The sequence below is a fragment of the Micromys minutus genome (genome assembly GCF_963924665.1).
Source record: "Micromys minutus genome assembly, chromosome: 7".
Classification (NCBI taxonomy): Eukaryota; Metazoa; Chordata; class Mammalia; order Rodentia; family Muridae; genus Micromys; species Micromys minutus.
The window spans coordinates 6000063-6023426 of NC_137976.1; the positions used below are offsets into that span (position 1 = coordinate 6000063).

The 23364-nt window shown below is 45.7% G+C and overlaps 1 protein-coding gene across 1 annotated transcript; it reads left to right on the plus strand.

Moving 5' to 3' along the window:
• Window positions 1-473: 473 nt before the first annotated feature.
• On the plus strand, window positions 474-13070 carry MIS18A (MIS18 kinetochore protein A; the record flags this gene model as incomplete). Its single annotated transcript, XM_080919218.1, has 5 exons — window positions 474-1095; window positions 3547-3613; window positions 7892-8014; window positions 12207-12303; window positions 12952-13070. The coding sequence occupies 5 exons, from the start codon at window positions 474-476 to the stop codon at window positions 13030-13032; spliced, it is 990 nt and encodes a 329-aa protein (XP_080775344.1). The 3' UTR covers window positions 13033-13070.
• Window positions 13071-23364: the final 10294 nt, after the last annotated feature.

Consider the following 23364-nt stretch of genomic DNA (forward strand, 5'->3'; position numbering starts at 1 on the left):
GAACTGGGAAGTGCGACTCGAATTAAATATAGTGTTGTTTCTTACTTCTGCATCCAGGTGGTCCGTAGTAACATCCTTCGGCTCCCTGCTAGCCTTTCCCTCTAGCCTGTAGTCTTCTGAAGTCAAAGGCTGACTTTCTGAAGACTGACCGTCCTTCCCGCCCTGGAGGCTAGGTGAACTCTGACCCGGACAGAGTGAGTGACCCAGGCTCACTTTGTAGACAAAAATGATGCTGTTCCCTCCAGCTTCTCATGTTTCTTCCCTTATTGTGCAAGCCTGAGTAATGCTGGGTCCTTGAGACAGGGGTGTCTTTGGCTCGCATTCAGATCCCTGCTTTTTCTAGATATAGGAAAGCGGAACTCCGGGAACAGACGGACCAGAATCAGGGATCTGCCTAGCAACAAATACATCGCTTGGAATTCCTGGGTCCACTTTCGGCTCCTGGTTACCACGTCTGCTCATCCAGGACCGGCATGTCCACTAACTGTGGAAGGAGTAGGAGAACGGTTACTCATTTATTTCGAAGCCCTCAATCTTCTCAAAGGCGGCGTCAGGAACCGAAATACCCGCAGAGAGCAAAGCAAAGCGCCACTTCACCTGCGTTTGCTTCGGAAGGCAGCAGGAAGCAGGCGCCAAAGAGCGCAGATCGCGCCAGCCGGAAGCTGAGCATGCGCCTTAGGCCCTTCTTCAGGCCTCACCCCCTCGGGCGGTGCTCCGCCCCTTGCTCCTTGCGCACGCGCAGCTGTGCTATTCCCGTGAGCCTCCGGGGCGCGGCAGATTCGTCTGTTATGGCTGGTTTCTGTTCTCTGGGATGCTCCTCTATCGCTTGTGCGTGTAACCACCAGGACAAGTGGGGCGACTCCACGCTGCTGGGGAAGCGGCTGTCGGAAGACTCGAGCCGCCATCGGCGGCTGCAGAAGTGGGCGAGCATGTGGAACACAGACGCGTCGGGGTCGGAGCTGGAACGGCGTGAGGAGAAGGCGGCCGCGGCGGAGAACCCGCTGGTGTTCCTGTGCGCGCGCTGTCGCCGGCCACTGGGCGACTCGCTCACCTGGGTGGCCACCCAGGAGGACACCAACTGCATCCTGTTGCGCAGTCAGTTCGGGCCGGGGCCCGTGGGGCCGCCTTCCCGCGTAGGGAGTTGGGGGTTCCTGGTGCTGCGGGGGGCTGGGGTGGAGGCGTGAGCTGTCCCAGCAAACCGTAGGAGGAGCATCCCTGTGGGTGGCTCACGAGTGGCAGGTCTTTTTCTGGGGTCTCCCATCCCCAGAAGGGCAGCGGTTGAGCATCATCCTGAACGTTATTCAGAAAGAAACATCCAAGCGTTTTAGCAAGGTGCTTTCTTCAGGGGAGTGTTTTCACATCTCACTCTGTCAGCTGCTTTGGAGGAATTGTAGGCCGCCGCCACCCACCGACTTAGCTCGGTGCCCTTGGGCAATCTGTTCAACCGCTGTGCCTCAGTTTCTGGTCTCCAAAATGAGGGATAATACATGGGATAACGGGGACGATTAAGTGTATATGGTATGTGGCCACAGGATTAGGCGATTTCCTTACTGGATGATCTTGATAGAGTTTAGTTTGATTCAAGCATTGCCATCATGAATTAGGACAGCCTAAAACTGGGTTGAGATTTTTGATATAGTAATATTTTAATGGCTTTAAAAGAAATAACATGTTAAGTTTTTCATCTTATTTTTCTCCCCCGTTTTTGTAGTCTTTCTATCTTGCTTTCTGTATGCATTAATACTTTTGTTAGGTTTTGAAATTTAACTTGTATGGATTAGATAATTCTACTTATTTTCATGTTACTACTTTTTGCTGAGTCATTTAAACAGTAGGAGCAAAAGTTTCCCATTCACTGGAATTAACCCTTTGCACCTATTAAACAAAGCAGAAGGGTGTAAAACGTGTTTTTAAAAATGACCTTCCAAATTAATTTCTTTTCCCTCTTGCCCCCAAGAGTGTTTGAGTGTTTTGTTTACCTTTGTTCACATTTATGATTTTTACAGTTTTTTTTTCTGTTCTATAATGAGGCTCTTACTATGTTTCCCAGGATGGCTTTGCACTAATGATCCTACCTCAGCTTTCTAAGTAGTGTGCATTGTAGATGTGTAACCCTATATCTGGGTCAACATTTAACGTTTTATTTATAGCTACAACAGGTTATTTAGTTTTATTTATTTTAAGATTTATTGATTTACTATATATTAGCTATTCTGCCCATATGTATGCCTGCACACCACTGGATCTTGTTACAGGTGGTTTTGAGTCATCCTGTGGTTGCTGGAAATTGAACTCAGGACTTCTGGAAGAGCAGCCAGTGCTCTTAATCTCTTAGCCATCGCTCCGGTCCAGATTTAGCTTTCTTACAATGCTTTATAAATTCATTTCTCGATCCCAGTAGTTTTGTTAACCTATTAAAAAATTAAGGGTTGAAGAGATGACTCAGTGGCAAGATCCCTTGCAAAGGACCAGGGTTCAGTTTCCAGCCCTGACCTGGTGGGTTACAACCGTTGGTAACTCCAATACAGGGCATCTACTGCCACAGGCACCACGCATGCACTTGTGCACATACATGTTACAGACACAACACTCATAAATGAGTACAATTTTACAATTTATAATTTCCCATTCTTGAGTTGTTTAATTATCACAAGTGTCCCCAAGGAAATGTCAAGTTTGGGTGCTGGAAAATGTGTTTGTTATCTTTATAAATAAACGCCGAGTGCCCCCCTCCCCCGGGACCCAGCAGGTAGTACAAAGGGTTCCAGGCCAGTGTGGCCGAAGTGTGGAGTAAAGACAAGCTGTAAAAAGTTGCTGAGAGGGGAGTGGTGGGAGTCAGCTTTTCGGGAACAGGCACAGAGGAAGACTAACACCACAGTAGCTAGCTGCTCCACCACAGCACCTCTTCAGGCAAGAGGCGGCGCTGATGGTTCAGGGCTTGCTCTCAGGGTACCCAGAACCCTAAGAACCAAAGTAAACTCATGAGACACATCCCAGCTTCTACTTGAGAAGCTACATGTGTGGGCACGAGGCTGGCTTAGCTGAGGCACCATGGAAGAGGGTGATCAGGAGGTCGCTCTGGCCGCTCCACTAACACAGCGCTTCTTCACTTCCCCTGGAACGTTTTGTACTGTGTCCCTGATCCCGCTGTGGTGTGTCAACACAAGCTGTCTGTCTGTCCATCACTTAGAGAAAGGAGCTGTGTTGGAATCTGGGGGTGCAGTAATCACCTTCCTTGCTCTTGGTCCCACATTCAGTCTACCCGGTAGTTTTTCATTGTCGTTTACAGTTTGTGATACACACAGGCCAAGCTCTACCACTGCTCTTCCCTGGGTAATTTCTACGTTTATTAATCCCACTGGTTTCAGAGAAGGGTGTGAAGTAACTTCGTTCCATGTGCACACCCAACTCCCCCTAGTCTCTTATCCCCCTAGTTCTCTGAGTTCTAAAATACACGTTAAAGCTGAGCTAACAGTTCCTGTCTGCAGGCATGTTACAACAAAGCACACTAACAAATCCAACAAACTGTTGCGACTCTCTTTCCAGGCGTCTCCTCTAACGTCTCTGTGGATAAGGAACAGAAACTGTCCAAGTGCAGGGGCGAAGACGGTTGGTAAGTAAAGTATTTGTATGAATATGTTAGAGAAAATTTTAATTTTAAGGAAAAGTCTTCTGCCATTCTGTGAGATTGTTTGGGATATAACTTTTCATTGTAATTGAATGCATTTAAAAAAAGTAAAAAGCCATTATTTGATGGCAATAGCCCCTTTAGATAGGAAGTTTCTAAGATTCTGAAGGTGTATCTAACACTGATTTTAGGGCTTTGAGTTTGGTGCCAAAGAAAATGGAAAGCAAATGTAGAAAATACCTATCTTAAAATCTCCAGGTTGAAAGTGTCCTGCTCCAGTGTCACCTGCCTTTTTCTTGTGCTGGCACAGAAAGAAAATACAAGTCCAGAGCCACAGCCACACCTGACTGGGGTACACAGACAGGCCATCCGTGGCCATAAGTAACTAATCCTAAGGACACAGCAATCCTAGGCTCCATGTGGCCACTGCTGGCCTGAGGGGACAGATAACTTTCATGGCTGACTACTAGTGTCTGACAAGTGCTGTCCTCAGCACACTGAGTGGAAAGCCCTGCCTTTTACATTTGCCACCCCAGATAAGAACTGTCTTGCTGAGGTGTAGGAACTAGTTCAGGTCGTGCTCAGAGAAGCGAGAGGTGGTACTGACTTGAAGGTTTAAATAATTGTCTTAGTGATATTCAAATATCCCATTCAGACAAAGTGTTATAGAAACTGGACATTGCATTGCTATTGATGAAGATGATATGGGTGTCAGATTATGCTGCTGCCAGGTAGATGATTACAGTTTGAAAATCTCGACTTTAAATTTATTATTTTATGTGTATGAGTGTTTTGCAAGTATGTACATATGTTCAGTGTGTGTGTGCCTGGTGCCCACGAAGATCAGAAGGGGGTGTTGGAGCCTCTGGAATTGGGAGTTATAGACAGTTGTGAGCCGAGGGTGCTAGGAATTGAACCTGGTTCTCTTAACCATTGTCATCTTTCCAACACTAGAAATCTCAGCTGTAGATGATGTTTCATTTTGTGACCAAAGGCATTAAGCCTGAGGAGTTAGCGTCCCTCTCTGCTAGAGCGCTGATTACAGTAAATCTTACAGGAATCTTGGCATTTGCCTTCCTGCTTCTGAGGTGTTTTTCTCTCTGCTTCCCAGCGTAAGTCTTTTAATGTCACCCTCTCCATGTGTGTCAGGTCTGTGTACCAGGTCTGCTGCTTTGTACTGTGTTCCCATGAAATCAGCTTCAGATATCCGAAGGGAACTGCCTTCTCAGTCAGTGACTGCGAAGTTATGTGAGCTCTTTACTTGCAACACCTAAGCCCATGGTTTGCATTGCCTTAAACACCTTGGGTGTCATTATGCCCTGTGGCATACTGTATTGCTTTGGGAGGCTCATGCAGTTTCTAAAGGTCCTTTCTACTGAATCTGGCTGATTGCAGTGGTCAACCAAGGCATGGCATGGGCTTCAGAAGTGGGCTGTAGAGCTGGCAGTGCTGTCTGTCTCTGACTTCTAGCCTTTACTGAGTATCATATGATTGAGCCAGTTCTTGTTTAAAGTCGCTTTATAGTGCCTGGTATTGCTTCTCAGTCTTGTTCAGTGATAGGCTGAATTAGGCCCAATGATAATGGCCACCTACTCCCTACTGTTCCCCAAGGGTATTCTAGGGTCTGGATTAGTGTGGAGTGTGATGAAAAACCTGTACTGTCTAGGTTTATGTTAGCTTAACTCTAGCTAAAGAGGAGGGAACCTCAATTAAGAAAAGCCTCCATAAGATCAAGCTGGAGGCAGCCTATAGGGCATGTTTTAAATTAGTGATTGATGAGGGAGAGGCCAGCCCATTGTGGGTAGGGTTTTCCCTGGGCTGGATTCTATAAGAAAGCAAGCTGAACAAGAGATGGGGAGCAAGCCAGTGAGCAGCACCCCTCCATGGCCTCTGCATCAGCTTCTGCCTCCAGGTTCCTGTCCTGTTTGAGTTCCTGTCCTGACTTCATTTATTGATGGACTTGATGTGGAAGTGTAAGACCAATAGTTGCTTTGATCATGGGGACAATAGAAACCCTAAGACAAATCCCCTTGAAGGTGGAGTTACAGGTAGTATGAGCTGCTGTGCAGATTCTGGGGACCCAGCTCAGGTGCTCTGCAAGAGTAGTGCTGCTCTTAGGCACTGACCCATTTCCTCAACCCCACTGTGTGTGTGTGTGTGTGTGAGTGTGCGTGCGCGCGCGCGTGCACGCGTGTTTTATGAAACATCTTTTAAAAACACCACACATAGAAACTTAATACAGAATAAGTAGCAGATAGCTTAACCCATTTTACCTGGTGGTGGTCTGTTTTGATCTTTGTTCTGTATGTTGTGATAATTAAAACACATCTCCATGTCTGTCCTGCTTTGTCTGGTTCTTCAGTGGCTCCCTTTTGGTGTGATGATAAGAAAAGATACTTAGTGATAACAGGTCCCTTGTTAAGGAGGAATTAAAGTACTTTGAAATAATAATCCATTGTGGTGTACATTTCAGTATGTTAATTAAGAGTAGATCTAAAAATACAGTAATAAACAATTTGATAAATGTTGGGACTGTAATTTTTACACAGAATGGTAATTTAGATACACTAATTTGCAAAGACTTTTGGAAGACATTGGACTGTAAGGACATTTTAAAGATGTGAGTGGGCTCAGAGGGAGAGCCAGATCTGTGGAATAGGAGCTGAGAAGACCGGAGGAACAGTATTGCAGAGAAATAATGGAAGCTTACGTAAAATGCTGTGAATTGCCTGTATTGACATATCGCTTGTGGACAGTAAAGTGATTGTGCCAAAGTACAGTGTAAGGAAACAGGATAGGTCTAGCAGATACTTAGCAAATGCGTGTCAGCATTGAATTAACTGGCGGCTCGTGGTGACACGCCTATAATCCCAGCTCTTGGGAGGTTGAGGCAGAAGGACAGGAGTTCAAGTTTATTCATGGGGAATAATCCCCACCAGGAATTGGTTGCTGTTGATCTTGTCATGTGACATCACCCAACTTTGCAGAACTTTTTTCTTAAAGTCTGTGAACCCACCTGCCCACTACTGGAGCAGAGTTGCAAACTGGTACGCGGGTTAGGCATGTTTTTGTTTGTTTCTTTCTTGATTTTTCAAGACAGGGTTTCCCTGTGTAGCCCTGCCTGTCCTGGAGCTTGCTGATGAACCAGGCTGGCCTCAAGCTCAGAGATCACCTGCCTCTCAAATGCTAGGATTAAAGGTGTATACCATCACGCCTGGTCTGTGAGTCAGACTGGTTTTGCTGCTACAATACAAGGTTTATGCTTAAACCAGACACCACGTGGCTTGAAAGCCTGAAATGTTTATTCTCTGTCATTACAGAGAAAAATTGCCTGTTTTCCTACCTAGAATATTAATGATGGGTTGGACATTGTAAACAATATGTGGAATCTTTTTTTAATTTCAACCTATATATTTTCTATTTATGTATGTTTATCTATCTATCTATCTATCTGTCTGTCTATCTATCTTCTACCTACCCCCCCATTTTCCCTCCCCTTCTCTGAGTGGGTGGAGTCTCCCCTGTGTATCCTTACCACCGTGGCACATCAAGTCTCTGCGGGGCAAGGTGCATCCTGTCCCACTGAGGCCAGACAAGGCAGCCCAACTATAAGAACAGTATATGCGGAATCCTTTTGTTGCTTTTCCAGATTTTAAATAGTTTGTCTTAATACCAGATCAAGGACTCTGTGTTCTGGAGAACCCTGCCTGGGCATCTGTTCATGTTTCTTGTTATTTGTTGTCCAGGGTGGTCTGACCTAGAGCTGTGCTTGACGTTCTGCGGTCTTCCTGCCTTTGTTCTCCTCTTCCTCATCTACGTGACTTAACTCGTCAGAGTGAAGTGTGTGTGGTGACTCAGTCTTGTCACCTCAGCACTTGCCATGGGAGGGCTGGGCTACAGAGGAAGCCCTGTCTCTACAACAACAGCAGCATCAAGTGGTCAAAGAGCCGTGTCCACCTCAACTACCTAAGGGCTTATGGACCTTGCCGTTAAAGTTCATTTTTACTTCTTTAAGTCACATTAGTATGTGTGTGTCTGTGTGCCTCTGTCTATCTGCCTGCCTGCCTGTGTGTGTGTGTGCATGCGTCTGTCTGTCTGTCTGTGTGTATGGAGGTCAGAGTTTCACTATATGGGTCCTGAGATGGAATCAGGTTGTCATGCTTGGCTGCAAGCACCTTTGCCAGCTCATGGATTTTAGCAAAGAGGATTCTTATCTTAGGAACTGCTGCTTTCCTCCTGAGTGGTGGCGTTTCTCTGTTGCAGCATCCTTGAGACGCTCTACTGTACAGGCTGTTCCCTCAACCTTGGCTATGTGTACAGATGCACTCCCAAGAGCCTGGATTACAAGAGGGACTTGTTCTGCCTCAGCGTTGAAGCTGTTGAAAGGTAGGTCTAAGAGCTAAGTGTAGCCTCATGACTGGTTCCCACAGGATTAGTTCTGTTGAAGCTGTGTGAGCGCAAGAGAACTAAGTCAACACTGTTGGGTTCATGTGGATTCTGGAGTAATAGTTTCTGATGGAAAAGCCAGTGGTCACCCTCTACCCAACTTTGGGTCTGATTCATTTGGTATTGGGAAAGACAGTCAGTAGATTATAGGAGAAAATATAAGACCTTTTTTGAAGTAAAAATCAATTCCATTTTTTTTTTTTTGTTTATTTATAATTTATTTTACTTTTTTGAGATAAAGTTTCTCTTTGTCCGGGAACTCACTACATAGACCAGGTTGGCCTCACACTCAGAGATCTGCCTCCTCCTCTTGAGTGCTGGGACTAAAGATGTGCACCACAGTACAGACTCTCAGCTGACTTCAAAGTTAAGATTACCTTGAAGCAAATACTTTTGCTTTGCAGGTTTTGGGATCACATGTATAAATTTGCCTGGCGAGGTGTTTTTAAGCAGTTGCATGGACCAGTATGTACTGTACACATCTTCCTCTCCCCATTATGAACTTCTTAGGACAGTGGTTCCTAACCTTTCTAGTGCTTCAACCCTTTAATACAGTTGCTGATGTGATGACCTCCAGCCATAAAATGATTTCCGTTGTTACTTCATAACTGTAAGATTTTTGTTGCTGTGACTCGGAATGTAAATATCTGATGTGTAGGATATCTGCGTGAAAGGATTGTCTGACCTCTGAAGGGATCGTGACCCTCGGCTAAGAACTACTGCCTTCAAAGTTCACCAAGAGGCTGGGATATGGCTCAGTGGGTAGAGTGTTTGCCTCGTACGTACAAAACCCTGGGTTTGGAGCCCAGCACTGTATAAACTTGAGTATGGTGGTACATACTGGAATCAGCTCTTGGGATGCGGAGGCAGGAGGATTGAGGCTACTCAGAGAGCTGACCTTGGGATCCATTAGACTGACTCAGAATCCCATCCAACTCCCACAAAGAATGGCATGAAGAATTGGCATTTTAGAAGCTTTTACTAAAGGAGTCCCTTTGATATTCTAGAAGACGAATCATAAGTTCAGTATTTACTGTAATAAAGAATTATCTGGGTATTTGTTTTGTTTTCTGTTTTTTTTTTCCAAAATGATAGGAAATATCTGTATTCTGCAAGATTTCTAGAGAATTTCATACAATATATTTAAAAAATGTTTTAATTATATTTGCCATCTTTTGAAACCAAACAATTTAAATAAAAATTTTATAATCTACAAACCAGTTAACATAGAAGGATCCCATGTTACAGGGCATGTGTGTGTGTGGTGTGTTACAGAGCATGTGTGTGTGTGGTGTATTATAGAGCATGTGTGTGTGTGATGTATTACAGAGCATGTGTGTGTGTCTGGTGTATTACAGAGCATGTGTGTGTGTGTGATGTGTTACAGAGCATGTGTGTGTGTCTGGTGTATTACAGAGCATGTGTGTGTGTGTGATGTGTTACAGAGTATGTGTGTCTGGTATATTACAGAGCATGTGTGTGTGTGTGATGTGTTACAGAGCATGTGTGTGTGTCTGGTGTATTACAGAGCATGTGTGTGTGTGTGATGTGTTACAGAGTATGTGTGTCTGGTATATTACAGAGCATGTGTGTGTGTGTGATGTGTTACAGAGCATGTGTGTGTGTCTGGTGTGTTTCAGAGCATATGTGTGTCTGGTGTATTACAGGGCATGTGTGTGTATGTGATGTGTTACAGAGCATGTGTGTCTGGTGTATTACAGAGCATGTGTGTGTGTGTGATGTGTTACAGAGCATGTGTGTGTGTCTGGTGTATTACAGAGCATGTGTGTGTGTGATGTGTTACAGAGCATGTGTGTGTGTCTGGTATGTTTCAGAGCATATATGTGTGTCTGGTGTATTACAGAGCATGTGTGTGTGTCTGGTGTGTTACAGAGCATGTGTGTCTGGTGTATTACAGAGCATGTGTATGTGTGTGTGATGTGTTACAGAGCATGTGTGTGTGTCTGGTGTGTTACAGAGCATGTGTGTGTGTGTGATGTGTTACAGAGCATGTGTGTCTGGTGTATTACAGAGCATGTGTGTGTGTGTGTGATATATTACAGAGCATGTGTGTGTGTGTGTGTGTGTGGTGTATTACAGAGCATGTGTGTGTGTCTGGTGTATTACAGAGCATGTGTGTGTGGTGTATTACAGAGCATGTGTGTGTCTCTGGTGGCCCAGATTTAATTAGAAGGCCAGGTCCCAGACACATGCTCCCTTAATCTGTAAGATGTTCATCAGGATCAGCCACAACGTACTGAGGGTGCACATGCCTATAAAGGAGAGGGAATCTCAGCCATGTGTGGGCACGCCCCTGTTACCTCAGTGCTTCGGACTGAGCGGGGAGTGGGGCCAACCCTGGTTACCCAACACAATTTTTCCTAAAGATAAATAATGATAAAATGGAAAACAGAAATTTTAATCCAGTGGGATTGGGACAAATCCTTTTCTTTTTTGTTTTAGGAGTTTTTTGTTTTGTTTTGTTTTTGTTTTTTACAGTGTCTAATTATGTAGCCCTGGCTTGCCTGGACTTTTGTAGATCAGGCTAGCCTTCAACTCAGAGATCCACCTTCCTCCATCTTCCCCTCTGTCCCTGCCTCCACCTCCCAAGAGCTGGAAGTAACGCTGTGCGCCATGCCTAGCTGACTCTCTTTCAAAGGTTTCTTTGGGCTCAGATGTTGAGGGCACAGTGGTAGAAGGCAGCTGGCCACAGCGCACCTTCAGTCAGGAAGTAGAGAGGTGGGATTCACAGCTTATTTTTCTCATATTAAGATTGAGGTGGGGTGGGGTCTCACGCTGTGTCCCTTTCTAGCCTTGGACTCAGTGATCCTCCTGCCTCAACCTTTGAGGTGCTAGGATTACAGGGATGTGCCACCATGCCAGGCTAAAAAAATTAAAGTGATACTGTCAGTATCAAACAAACAAAAATGTAGAATATTTTGCCCAAGAAGATCACAATATTGAAGTTATTTTTCTCCTTAAGAATTGAATTTAGGATCCGTGTTGTCTTATGGGACAAGATATAAACCCATACTGAGGAGTTTGATTTATTATAGAAGTGTTTGCCCAATGTAACATTTATTTAGAGTTAAAAAAAATTAAATCTTTTTTTCCAGTTCATTCCTTTTTTTCTAAAGAGGGTGTTAATCACCTTCTATGATTTTTACTTTGCTTTTATTTTTTCAAGAATATAACCTATAGGTTTTCCAAAATAAGACTTATTGTTTCTTTACTCTGTGTATGGGTGAGTTACATATGTGCAGTGCCTGTGTAGTCCAGAAGTGAGCACTGGGTCTCTGGGGGCAGAACTAGGCCATTGTGAGCTGCCATGCGGGTGCTGGGAACTGATCCTAGACCCTCTGGGAGCACCCTGGACACTTACTTGACAAAACGGCATGCAGTCACTGTATGAGTTAAAGAAATGGGAAGGAGTGTGCCCTTCCTCATGGAGATTTATGACTTTCTCATGGGCGAGGCTGCTGCTGCTTTTTTTTTTTTTTAAATAAATTTGTAATACTTATTCAAATGATCATCCCCCATAACCCTAGAGAGCTGTGTAAAAACACAAAGTGGAGGTTATCTAAGTCTTACTTTTTATATCTTTATTTTATGTTTGTGGGTGTTTTGCCTGTACGTGTGCCATGTGTGAGCCTGGTTCCCTGAAGCCAGGAAAGGTCATCGGATTCCCAGAACTGGAGTTAGCGAGGGTGAGCTGCCATATGGGTGCTGGGATCCGAACTCAGGTCCTGTAGGAACACAGGGGCTCTTAACTCTACCCTGAGGTTGTCCAGATCTCGATGATCAAGAGTCTGTTCCACCAAAGTGAAAATACCTGTTTCTGGAAAGTCACATTAAGCAAGCAGTGGCTTCTTAGGTTTGCTCTACTTGTCCTTGGGTCTCCAGCTGTGATGGTGTTTTGCCACCTGATGGCCAGAGGAGGCTTATTCCAATAGTGAACGATTTCTAATAGAAAGTGACTGTGTGGGGCTCTCTGCCATTGCCTAGGGAGGGGTGAAGAGGGAATGGCTGTGCTTGGTTATCTGGTGCTCAGTGATGGACTGAGAGCATTGTGAGCTGTAAGTTTGGTGTTTATTCTGTTCATGCTCTGACTCTGTAATATACCTCACCTCAGTTATACCTTAGGGTCCTCTGAAAAGCAGATCGTGTTGGAAGACAAGGAGCTTTTCAATCTTGAAAGCAGAGTTGAAATAGAGACGTCTATAAAGCAGGTAATTTCACTCTAAATTTATGCCTTTGAACGATTTCCTGCAGTGATCAAATGACCCCTCCACATGGCCCCGTGATGTCACTGGTTTTTCCTCTTAGCACTTTGACAGTGAGAAAGTGCTCATGCGTGTTAGGGAGCAGGGCTGTGAGCTGAAGCTCTGTCAACGCTGAGCACATTCCACACTGAGACGAAAGGGCATACATTCTAAAGCAGAATGCACCCTTGAACCATCACTGTTTTAATTCTTTTTCATGTGTCTGTGTGTCATATGCACCATGTGCATGCGTGGTGCCTATGGAGGTTGGAAGAGGCATCAGACCCCAGTCAGGTCTCAGGATTGAACCCAGGTTGTCGGGCTCAGCAGCAGATGCCTTTACCTGCTAAGCCATCTGTGGCTTGCCTGGTATAGAGAGCTCACTGCTGAATAGTATTTCCTGAGACAGGCAAGAGGTGTGGCTCTAGGTGGTGGGCTGTGACTAAAGCTAATAAGATGATCAGGTTGTGTCAGTCACTCCGCTAAAGAGTTTGGTAGAGCAAACATGTTTGTGTCACACATAGCATTCAGAGTGGCGTGGCTTATTCTAATCATCAAACTAAGTAATTAATCACACTCACACGTGTATCTCTCCATGCCTTTCCAACTTGGCAGATGGAAGACGTCCTCTCGGCCCTGCAATTGAAGCTCCAGGAGGTTGAGTCAAAGCTGTCCTTGGCCAGCCAGTGTAGCTGAGCTGTGCTCCACCCACACCGTGTCCCGTTCTAAAGTCCTGTTTCTCTGCCTTTCCTCTGGGATGAGAGGTAGCTGTTCCAGTTTACGATACATGCTGGAATGGGATTTGGATGTTTTAATCTTAATAAAAAACCAGGGTGATTTTCTGTCTTTTTCTATTAAATTCGTTATATCTGTGTGTGTATGTTTGTATGTAAATATGTAGGTATGTATTTTTCTATCTTTTAAAAACTTTGAGTATTTAAGAGTAGAGAAAAATCTTGTTTTTCTCATCTACTTTGTAATGCACCCTTGAAAATTAGTGCTTAAGCCTCTGCAAAAACTGTCAGTTGACTTGTTAGAATGATTTAAATTTGTGTAGAATAAAGTATTAGATAATGCAATACTTTTATAAGAAATGTATTAATTTTTATAAAAGAATAAAGATTTTGAAGGTGCTTAAATGTTCATTCATTTGGTTTTGGTTTTTTTTTGTTTGTTTGTAAACTAAATTAATATTTAAGTGAGATAAATTTTGGGGGCCTTGATCTGCTCCACCAGTCCCCTTCCTAGGCACTCTGCAGGACTCAATCTCAGCGTCTGATCCAGGGCTGACTCTCGGTGTCTAATCATTCTGAGAGCGCTAGAGTGTAACTGGGAGCACGCCTGAAGTTGGGCAGAGTCGGGGTGGGCATCACCAGAGAAATTGGCAAGTACTGAAAATGGTCAGGCTTCCCTCTTTGCCAGCAGGTTCCCTAGTGCTGTATGGTCTCAGTCAACCCTGCTCCATAACTTAACACTTAAAGCAAAAGTCTACTTTCTGTATACTCAGCATACAAAAGAACATTCTGAATATCCCGTTTGTTAAGAAAATGAAAGGGTTTTTACCACCATAGGGATTATAGCTACATTCTACACTTCTCCCAGAGAAAAAGCAAAAACTAGAAAACAAGTGATTTGGGGTCTTACTAATTACTGTCATAATACATCATTCCGAGACAGGGTCTCCCCGTGTAGTCCTGGCTGTCCTGGAACTCGCTTTGTAGACCAGGCTAGCCTCAAATTCAGAAATTCACCTATCTCTGCTTTCTAAGCACTGAGACCAGAGGTGTATGCCACCACTGCCTGGCTTATATATGCATATATGGTTTTTTTTCTCCCCAAATAAGGAAACTGGTCAACGTCTGCCTGTGAGCGAGCTGAGGAAGTGCTTGCCATCCCTGCTGAACTGTGGGCAGGAGGCTTACTGCCCTTCATCTAACCACACGTGTGGCTGCTCATTAATCCTTGTAGTGGCACCTTCCTCACCTATGTGTGCATGCCTGGGCACGTACGTACGTGTTCATGAGTGTGTGGAGGCCAGAGGTCGTCAGTTGTCCTGTGTCTTTCTCTAACTTAGTTTTTGAGACAAGTTCTCTCCCTAACCCTGGAGCTTAAAAACTTGGCAAGACTAAGTGGCCAGTGACTCCAGGGATTCTTCTGTCTCTGCCTCCAACTCTGGGGTTATAGGGTGTGTTTGTGTGTGTGTGTGAGAGAGAGAGAGAGAGAGAGAGAGAGAGAGAACAGCTCTCAGGATCTTGTTCTACTGTGGCCCCAAAACAGGTCTTCCGCTTGGAGGAAAGTGTCCTTACCCATGGGGCCCCTTTGTTCTCTCCAAGGCCCTGCAATATCCTAGGGACCGCAGGTGGCTCAGCGGTGGGGTCATTATTCACTCCCTTGATTGATTTTGTATTCTAGACTTGAGGGAACTGTTCTTTTAAGACTAAGATGTCTCTTGAGAACCCAAAGTGGCACACCCTGAACACTGAGTGGAGACCATGACTTTTTAAATGAAAACAGTTTTATCTCATCCACTTGCTCATGAGTTACAAGTGGCACCGCCTGCCAAAGCTAAGCTGAGGAAAGCGGCTTTGTCTAAAATTCCCTTAATATTTTAGAATTAACAGAGAAGAATAAAAAGAACTGGTCCCAAATGAAGTAGTGCAGGGCTTAGCAGAAAATGTCAACTATGTAAATAGGAGTCTGGGGAATTACCAACCTCAGTTCATTTGCATGTATGATTATCCACCTGTGACCTTTCTGTTGCGTCTGTTCCATCTTCCTCCTCCCACATGGCTAAACATACTTTGTATTAAAAACTTTTCTCCCTCTAACCAAATACAATGAATTTTTAGAGTTGGAGGTGAGACTCTGATCACAGCGGGTGCTTGCTGTGTGAGCCAAGTGTGAGCAGCAAGTCCAGCAATTGCACGATCGAGCGATTTGCAGATGTGTGATCTCAAGAGGGAATCTGGAGGTAAACAGACCCAGGAGCTCCCACTGCACCCAGGGGGCCCAGTGCCGGCAGAGCCCAGCTTAGCTTTGTTCCTGTAGAACGTGAGCCTAGCAGACACGCCAACCTGGAGGGAGGCTTTCTGTGTCAGGATGGACTGCTCCCTGAGAAGGACGATCTAAGCAGGAGTAGTGGTCCCAGGGCCTCTGCAATGACTAGTACCCCAGAGCCTTGCCTTGTGTTGGGAGGACAGTCCTGAGGCATGCAATCTCCATAGTGAAGGGCCCTGGCGGGGCTGTGCTGGGGCATCCTGTGTGGCAGAGACCCCCCCTGAGAGTTCTGGAACCCCTCAGGGTGGAGAGCACAGTGGCAGAGGTCTCAGACACAGACTCCAGCCCCCCACCCCCACCTGCAATTTTAAAACTGGAACTTGTGCTTCCTGAGGTTCTGGTCACATTCAAGAGTGTGGCAAGTGAGCTGGGGGCTGCCCGTCCACTCTGCCTCTTCCCAAGACAGTGGGTGGCATCACCAAGCTAGATGTTTCCTTCTTCCAGAATCAGACCACAAGGGGCCGCATTTCACCACATAAATATTCACCGTGTCTGGCTGCTTGCTAACCGGGGACAAGTTGAATGGCTGTGGGAGGCCCTGCAGCTAACTCGGACCAGCAGAAGCTTCTCAGTTAAACAGCAGTCAGGGACCCCCAGGTCCTCTGCACCCCAGCCCCCTGTCAGATTACTGACAGTTCTTCAGCTCATCCCTAAAATTGTTTCTGCCTACGCTCTTGCAAGCAGGCTCTTGAGACCTGGGAAGTTAATGGTGGTTTCTCTTTCACTCACCTCCTAAGTTACCAGGACTCAGGTTCATGACTAAGCCCCCTCCCTCATACCTGTGTCTGCCAGCTCCTTTTGAAATTGCCAACTGAGAGGTGTCAGACTTTGGGGGAAGACATACTACTAATCACCCCACTAGAATGCCTGACTCATTAGAGACGTCTCAAGGGTCCTCCATATTGTCGAGGCGCTGCCAGCTTCTTTGGAAGGCTGAGGGAGCAGTGTTGTCCTTCAGTGGATGAAGGTATTGAAAACACCTCCGGCTAATCCGTTTTCCAAAATGCAGGACTCAGGCGGTTAGAACTGGCCCCCTCTCTACAGTTTCCATAACCATGAATTCAGAGAACCACAGATCAAAATACAGGAGGTGCCGGGGAGAGAGCTCAGCAGATAAAGTGCTCACCTCACAAGCGTGAAGGTCTGAGTTTGATTTCTGGGACCCATATCAAGAACAACTGATCATGCTTCCGAGTGCCTGTAATCTCAGCACTGGGGAAGAGGCGCTCTGGGATTCAGTGGTGAACCTCAGGTTCCAGTGAGAGACTCCATCTTAACATAAAAACAAGAAAGATGGCAACACCCAAGGTTGAACTTAGACCTCCACCATCTCATAGTCCCCACCCCACACTGTCACTCTCCACAAATAATTGGGGAGAAAAGTATCTGCACTGTATATCTGCAGATTCCTTTTCATTGTTAACCCCCTAAGTAACAGCATATAACAGCGTCTGCATAGTATTTCTATTGTATTGGGGACAACTAAGTATGAGCAGATATACCTCAGTTATGTGCAAAATATAAGGCCATTTTACAGCAGGGACCCCTGTGGGCACCGAGAAAGGACCGTGCCTTATGCTGCCATTTGCTGAGACACACATTTGGATTAAATTATGCTCACAACTTAAGCAGAGGCAAATCTGGTTCTGTGAGGTTCCACTGGGCAGAGGACCCTGGAGCTTTGTGATCTGGGTCCTGTCCTAGTTCTAGCAAACGGTGCAGTTCATACCCTTGACCTCTGGTTTCCTTGCCTCGGGTTCCTCTACTGCGTAAAGAGGGATTGGGTTACAATTGCCTGGAAAGTTCCTTTTCAAATTCATTTTTAAAAGAAGTATCAAAATGTTATGTTAATTTTAAAATTACATTTAATTATTGTATGTGTGTGTGGGGTGCATGCTAAGGCGTATGTGGATGTCAGAGGACAACTCACAGGGGTCACTTCTCACGTGGGTCCCAGGAGTCAAATTCTGGTGGTCAGGCTTGCTGGCAAGAGCCTTTACCTGCCTGGTGTCTCTCTGGCCCTGACATGTTTGTGTTAATGAAGTGAATGCTGAGTTATTCATCTGAAAAGAAAAGCTAAATTCTGAAACACAAAACTTCCTGAGTTATGATGTAACCCCATGAGCGAAACCCCATCAGCCAGTGTCACGTGACAGACGCCGGAGGGCTGAGATTATGGTGTGAGGCAGTATTGATTTCCTGTCCAGCCTCTGCTCCCAACCTCCAGGCTTCTCATCTTATTAAGCAAATATTTCAAAATCTAAACCTATTTGAAATACCAGCTCTTTCCCCAAACATTTCGGATAAGAGGCACTCATTGTGACTTGAAGCAGAAGCCGCACCTGGGTAAGGTGGAGGCTCCCAAGCCAAGCTTCTGTCCTGGTGGACATATCCTGCCCATTAGAGCAGGAGACCAGAACAGAGGGTTAGAATAGAAGAGCCACCCACACTGCTGCTGCGTGACAGTTGTAGCTGGCTGGCAGGTGGCATGCTGGTCTTGAAGATATTTTTGAATCGGCTCTTGGAATTCTGAATAGAATTCAAACTCGGGCATGTGAATGCTTTGTTTCCCAGCATCCCCGGCCCCCAACATTTCATCCACCATCACGATTGTCAAAACATGTTGGGAATTTCTCTTGTCATAACTCGCTTTGTTAAAAGGAGCTATCTCAATGCAGTCATTTCACTTGCTCAAGTTCCCCTCCCCCCATCAATGTGTCCCCAACAAAGCCATAACCAAGTCACACTGAATTAGTCAGCACTGGCTGCCAGCCCTGGAGCAGGACCTGCAAAATCTCGTGACGCCAGCCTGCTGGGCACTGTCTCCAAGGCAACAGCAGCTCTCCCTCCCTCTCTTTCTCTCTCTCTGGAGGCCTAGGAGAATCTGGTCCTGATGTGGCTCTTTAGACATCCAGTGTGGGGCTGGGGGATGGTATGAGGAGACTTTGCCTGGTTTTTTTTTTTTTTTTTTTTTTTTTTTTTTATTTCTCTTCACTAAGGATGTATCATTCACATTCATGTTTCCCTCTCTGACATACGAATTTTGATTGAACTGTTTCTGATGAGCAGTTAAAAGCAGATTCAAAATGTACCACCCAGGTACCCATCTGAAATGCCCTGATACTTGTCTACATTAAAACAAAAACAAACAAACAAACAAAAAAAAAAAAAAAAAACAAGAGATTTGTCAGAGAGATGGCTCAGTGATTAAGAGCACTGACTGCTCTTCCAAAGGTCCTGAGTTCAATTCCCAGCAACCACATGGTGGCTCACAACCATCTGTAGTGAGACCCGATGCCCTCTTCTGGTGTGTCTGAAGACAGCAGCAGTGTACTTGCATACATAAAAATAAATAAATTTAAAACAAAGCAAAAACAAAAAAACAAAAAAAACAAAACAAAACAAAACAAAAAACCAAGAGATCCAGAATTCCAGAATTCTCTCTGGAAAAGTCCAGAGGAAGTTCACATGAACCAAGGCATGTGTAACAAGAAGTTCGAGTCCTCATCCCCAAGAGCAAGGCTCCTCTGCAATGCTCCTGCTCTCTGGACTATAATGTTTACTGGACACATCACACAAGTGGAAGGGGAAACTTCAGACAGTTAAGCAACGTGACAGACATACATGAACCCTGCCTTTAGTGTTTTTCACTCCCCTCTTTGCCTCACAGTGGGAACTCCTTTGAGCAAATGCTTTCTCAGCCAGGGGAGTTTGGAGACTGCTGAGCTCAGGTGATAAAAGACTCTCCTTTAGGCTGTGAGATGTGTTCTAGTCACAAAGGTACAGAGAGGGTGCCACAGCTGCTCTGAGGATCAGATGGATGGAATGGAAAAAGCATCCTCGAGCTGGCTCTAAGGAAGAAAGGCCAGCTTGGTTGGCTGGCTCAGCAGAAAGGTGATTCTGTCTAGTAGAGAGTAATAATTTTGCTTTATGTCTGATCAGGGTCATATGAAGCAGCCCCAACACGATAAATAAGATGAGAAATTTGTTGTTGATGACAAACTGTTTCCTAAATATTTGCTAAAGGTAGACATCAGCCAACCTAGGAAATATGTTTAGCTCGGAACAATGATAGTAAGAGAACCTGGGAGGGCTCTGTATAGAAGTCAGGGTTCTCTAGAGGAACAGAACTGATATAGAACAAATATATCTATGCATGCACACATATATACATATATGTATATGAGTGTGTGCCTGTACACACACAAATATGATTATTAGACTGGCTGACGAGAAGTGGTCTAGCCAGTCCTAAAAATGACTGTCGGCCAACAGAAGATCCAAGGGTTCAGTCCACAAAGCTGGTGTCAGCTGGTCTTTAGTATGCACCAGTATCTGAAAGAAGTAGCCCTAATGCCAATGAAGGGATGAACTTGCCAGCAGACAGTAAGCTTCCTTCTTCCCTGTCTTTACATGGATGCCGCAGAAGGCACGGCCCAGATTAGAGGCGGATCTTCCCACCTCAAGAGATCTGGATTAAAAGTGGGTCTTCCTGCATCACAGGACTTAACTGAGAGAGAGAGAGAGAGAGAGAGAGAGAGAGAGAGAGAGAGAGAGAGAGAGAGAGAGAGAGAGAGAAAAGTCCTTCACAAGTGTACCCAGCAGCTTGGTTTTCAGTTAATTCTGGATGTAGTCAAGGTGACAACCAAGAATGGCTGTCACGATATGTTTTCACACTGTAAACTATACTGATCTCAGGTGTAAACATGTGACACGTGCTGTCTCTAACCTAGGTTTCCTGGCAAAAATGATTTTGCAACTCTTATTAATTACCCAAGAAATGTCCTTTGCTGGACCTGCCTTAGTCAGTGTTTCTATTGCTGTGAACAGACACCATGACCAAGGCAACTCTTATGAAAGACAACATTTAGTTGGGCCTGGCTTACAGTTTCAGAGATTCAGTGCATTACCATTACTTCAGGAAGCATGGCAGCATCCAGGCAGACATGGTGCAGGGGGAGCTGAGAGGTCTACATCTTCATCCAAAGACATGCAAAAGGAAGCCATCTTCTACAGGGATCCAGGAGGAGGGTCTGGATCTCACTGGCAGAGCCTGAGCTTAGGAACCCTCAAAGCCCGACTATCCAGTGACACACTTCCTCCAACAAGACCACACCCATTCCAACAACGTCACACCTCCTAATAGTGCCCCTTCCCTTGGGCCAAGCATATACAAACCACCACAGTACCCAAACAAGAGTGAGGATCCAGGTCTACTCTACCCCAGAGTCCTGGGTTCAATGCCCAGCATGCTGTACTGTAACATTAGGAAACATAGAAAGGAGAGCCGGGAGTCCAGGTCACCCTTTGCCAAGGGTACCTGGGGTGCATGAGACCCTGTCTGATAAGCAAGCAATGTGCAAGCCCAGATAACAGGAGATCATAGTATAACACAAACCTCAAGAAACCAGAAATGGCCCCTAAGAGTGTTTGGTGCACATCATTCCCCAGTTGCTCCTATGCTTTATTTATAGTCAATTGTAAAAGGCAACTGACTGTATTTTCTGTATTGAGTTATGGTCAGTCCTCCATCTCAGCCAATAAACCGTACTGCGTTCTTCATCTCATCTAATAAGCCATGTAGCAGTCCACAGACCACACTGGCATTGCACAGCATTATATACTCTTTTACAGTATAGTACTATATAGCTCTAGAGACTGAACTCCCAGCATCAGGTTTCTGAGTCTTCCCAAATCATTTCTGCCACGAATGGCAACGTCTGCTTATGCCGGAGCACACACACGGACCGTCTGGGTTGCATGGGTTTGGAGGGTTCCCGCCATCGTTGACTCTGGTTTTGTTTATGGTTTGCTGGTGGGATGGACACACAATAAAAGGCAAAAGCAGACACACGTTCCCAATTCTCACTCAGACACAACCCTAAGCAATGGCTCCAACCTCTCTGCCAAGTTTTCTTACTTGTCACGGTTACAACAGTCAGAGGAAATGAAGCCCGTGTGTTGGACTGGTTACTAAAGGAGTTAGAGAGCAAAAACAAGACAACTTATTTCTGTAAGGATGTGTTATCTTTTCAAAATGATGTTAACCATCCTATTAAAGACAGATTCCTTTGTTTGTTTGTTTGTTTGTTTGAACTAATCAATAAGTAATTGGGAATTCAAGCTTTCTGAATGAGCCCTTCTGGGGAGACATTATTAGGAATGTTTGGGGCTCATCAAACAGCATGTCTGCCTTCTGACGGTCACAAATGGAAGTCAGGGGAGTAAGTGGCTTGCAAAGGTCTCCTTGGTGGGCGTGGCAGTGAGCTTGCTGTGTGACGGTGGTGATGGGTGGTCCACTGCCTCTCTTCCCTTTCCCCACAACCCTGTGGGAGTCTGCTAAGGGCAACCCTCAGACTGTAGTGGGTGTCAGGTCTGATGCTGTCCAGCCGTACAGACAAAGGCCAACTTGCTGTCAAGATAAAAACAGCTGTTGGAAGTGGAGTCTGAGAAAATATTCCGGTAAAGAATCCAGGGAATTCTAGTCTCTCATGGGGGAGGTCTGGAGGGGTGATATGAAGGGGAAAAGGCAGCCTGCACTAAACCTCAGGAGACAGCTGTATAGCTGGAACTTCCTGGATTCCAAGTACCTGTGCCTTCTCAGTGCGATGGGGGAAATCACAGAGGAAAAACCACAGACCACACGTAAAGGGGCTGGAGTCTCGCTTCCTTCCAATGCCCCTCATGGGCTATCAATGTCCAACTTGAGTGCTAGGTCACACTGGGGCGCCATCTCTACGGTGCCCATGGGAATGACCGCCCCAGTGTGCACACACTGGAATAGGGTCCAAGGAACCCTCTTTCTTAGTTCTAGTGAGCACAGAAGAGATCTGCCTGAGGAGAGGATCCTTTACCCAGGTGCAGAAATAGCCATTGTTGAATCCAGAGAGAGGAGGTCACGAACTGTGTCACCCATGGGAGATCTGCCGCTTCCGGCTTGCCCCCAAGAAAGCCTGTAGGCATCTCACAGTTCTTAAGGCCTCTAAATAAAATGGTATCTCTTCCCATCCATGTAGAAAAAAAAGCATTTTGAGTTAGAAGGAAATAGAAATCCAAATGAACAGAGACAAGAATGTTTGAGCTTTTTCTAAAAGATAAAGAGAATACGTTTTCTTTTCCGAGCTCAAGGGCGAGGGAGGTGGTTCTGGGGGGTAGAGACACTTTTTGTTGTGCAAGTCTGGTGACCTGAGTTAGATCCCCCAGAAACCACACACAGCATGAGAGTGAACGATCTGCAAGACTGAGCCGGTGAGAGGAGCCCTGTTTCGAGAAAGGAAGGCATCTTGTCAGTCTGGGGTGCCCTGGCGTTTGAAGGGGCAGAAATAAGGCCATCCTGCCAGAGCGGAGAACTTCGGGGAGCCTTTCCTTCACTGTGGATGGCTGCCTCACAGTCATTCGAAGTTCTTGACCGAGTGTATGTTTGATGTGATGCTGACCATGAAACTGCGCCGAGGAGCTTCCACCAAGTTCTGAACCATACCGGTGACAGCCTGGAGAAAGGGTGGGACTAGAGTCACCTGCTAGCATTTTCCCAGCTTAGGAGGCAGTAAAAGCAGTCTGTCCTTCAGTAAGGAGAGCCTGGGGAAGCACTGGTAATAGCTGCCTTGGCTTCATTGTGTTAGGGGGCAAGTCATAAGGAGAGCACTATTTGGTTTGTTCTCCAGTGTGACAAGGCTGAAGACAGGTAGACATCCCATCTGTGGGTGTGGAGGGGTAGAGGTCAGGGTTCTGATCCGAACTTCCTGGACTCCAGCTGTAGGGGCTTTGGGTGGCAGATGGGGGAGGGGATCATGTCAGTTTCCTATGGGGAAGAGCTAGGGACTCATCAAGGATTAGGGAGTGTGAGGTGAGGGAGTGTGTGGGGGGGCTGCGGGCACAGAGAGAGCAGGAAAGGATGGGCTGAGTTGAACTGGCCGTGAAGGACCCTCAGGATCCTCTGGATCAATGTTTTCTCTAAACATCCCCCACCTG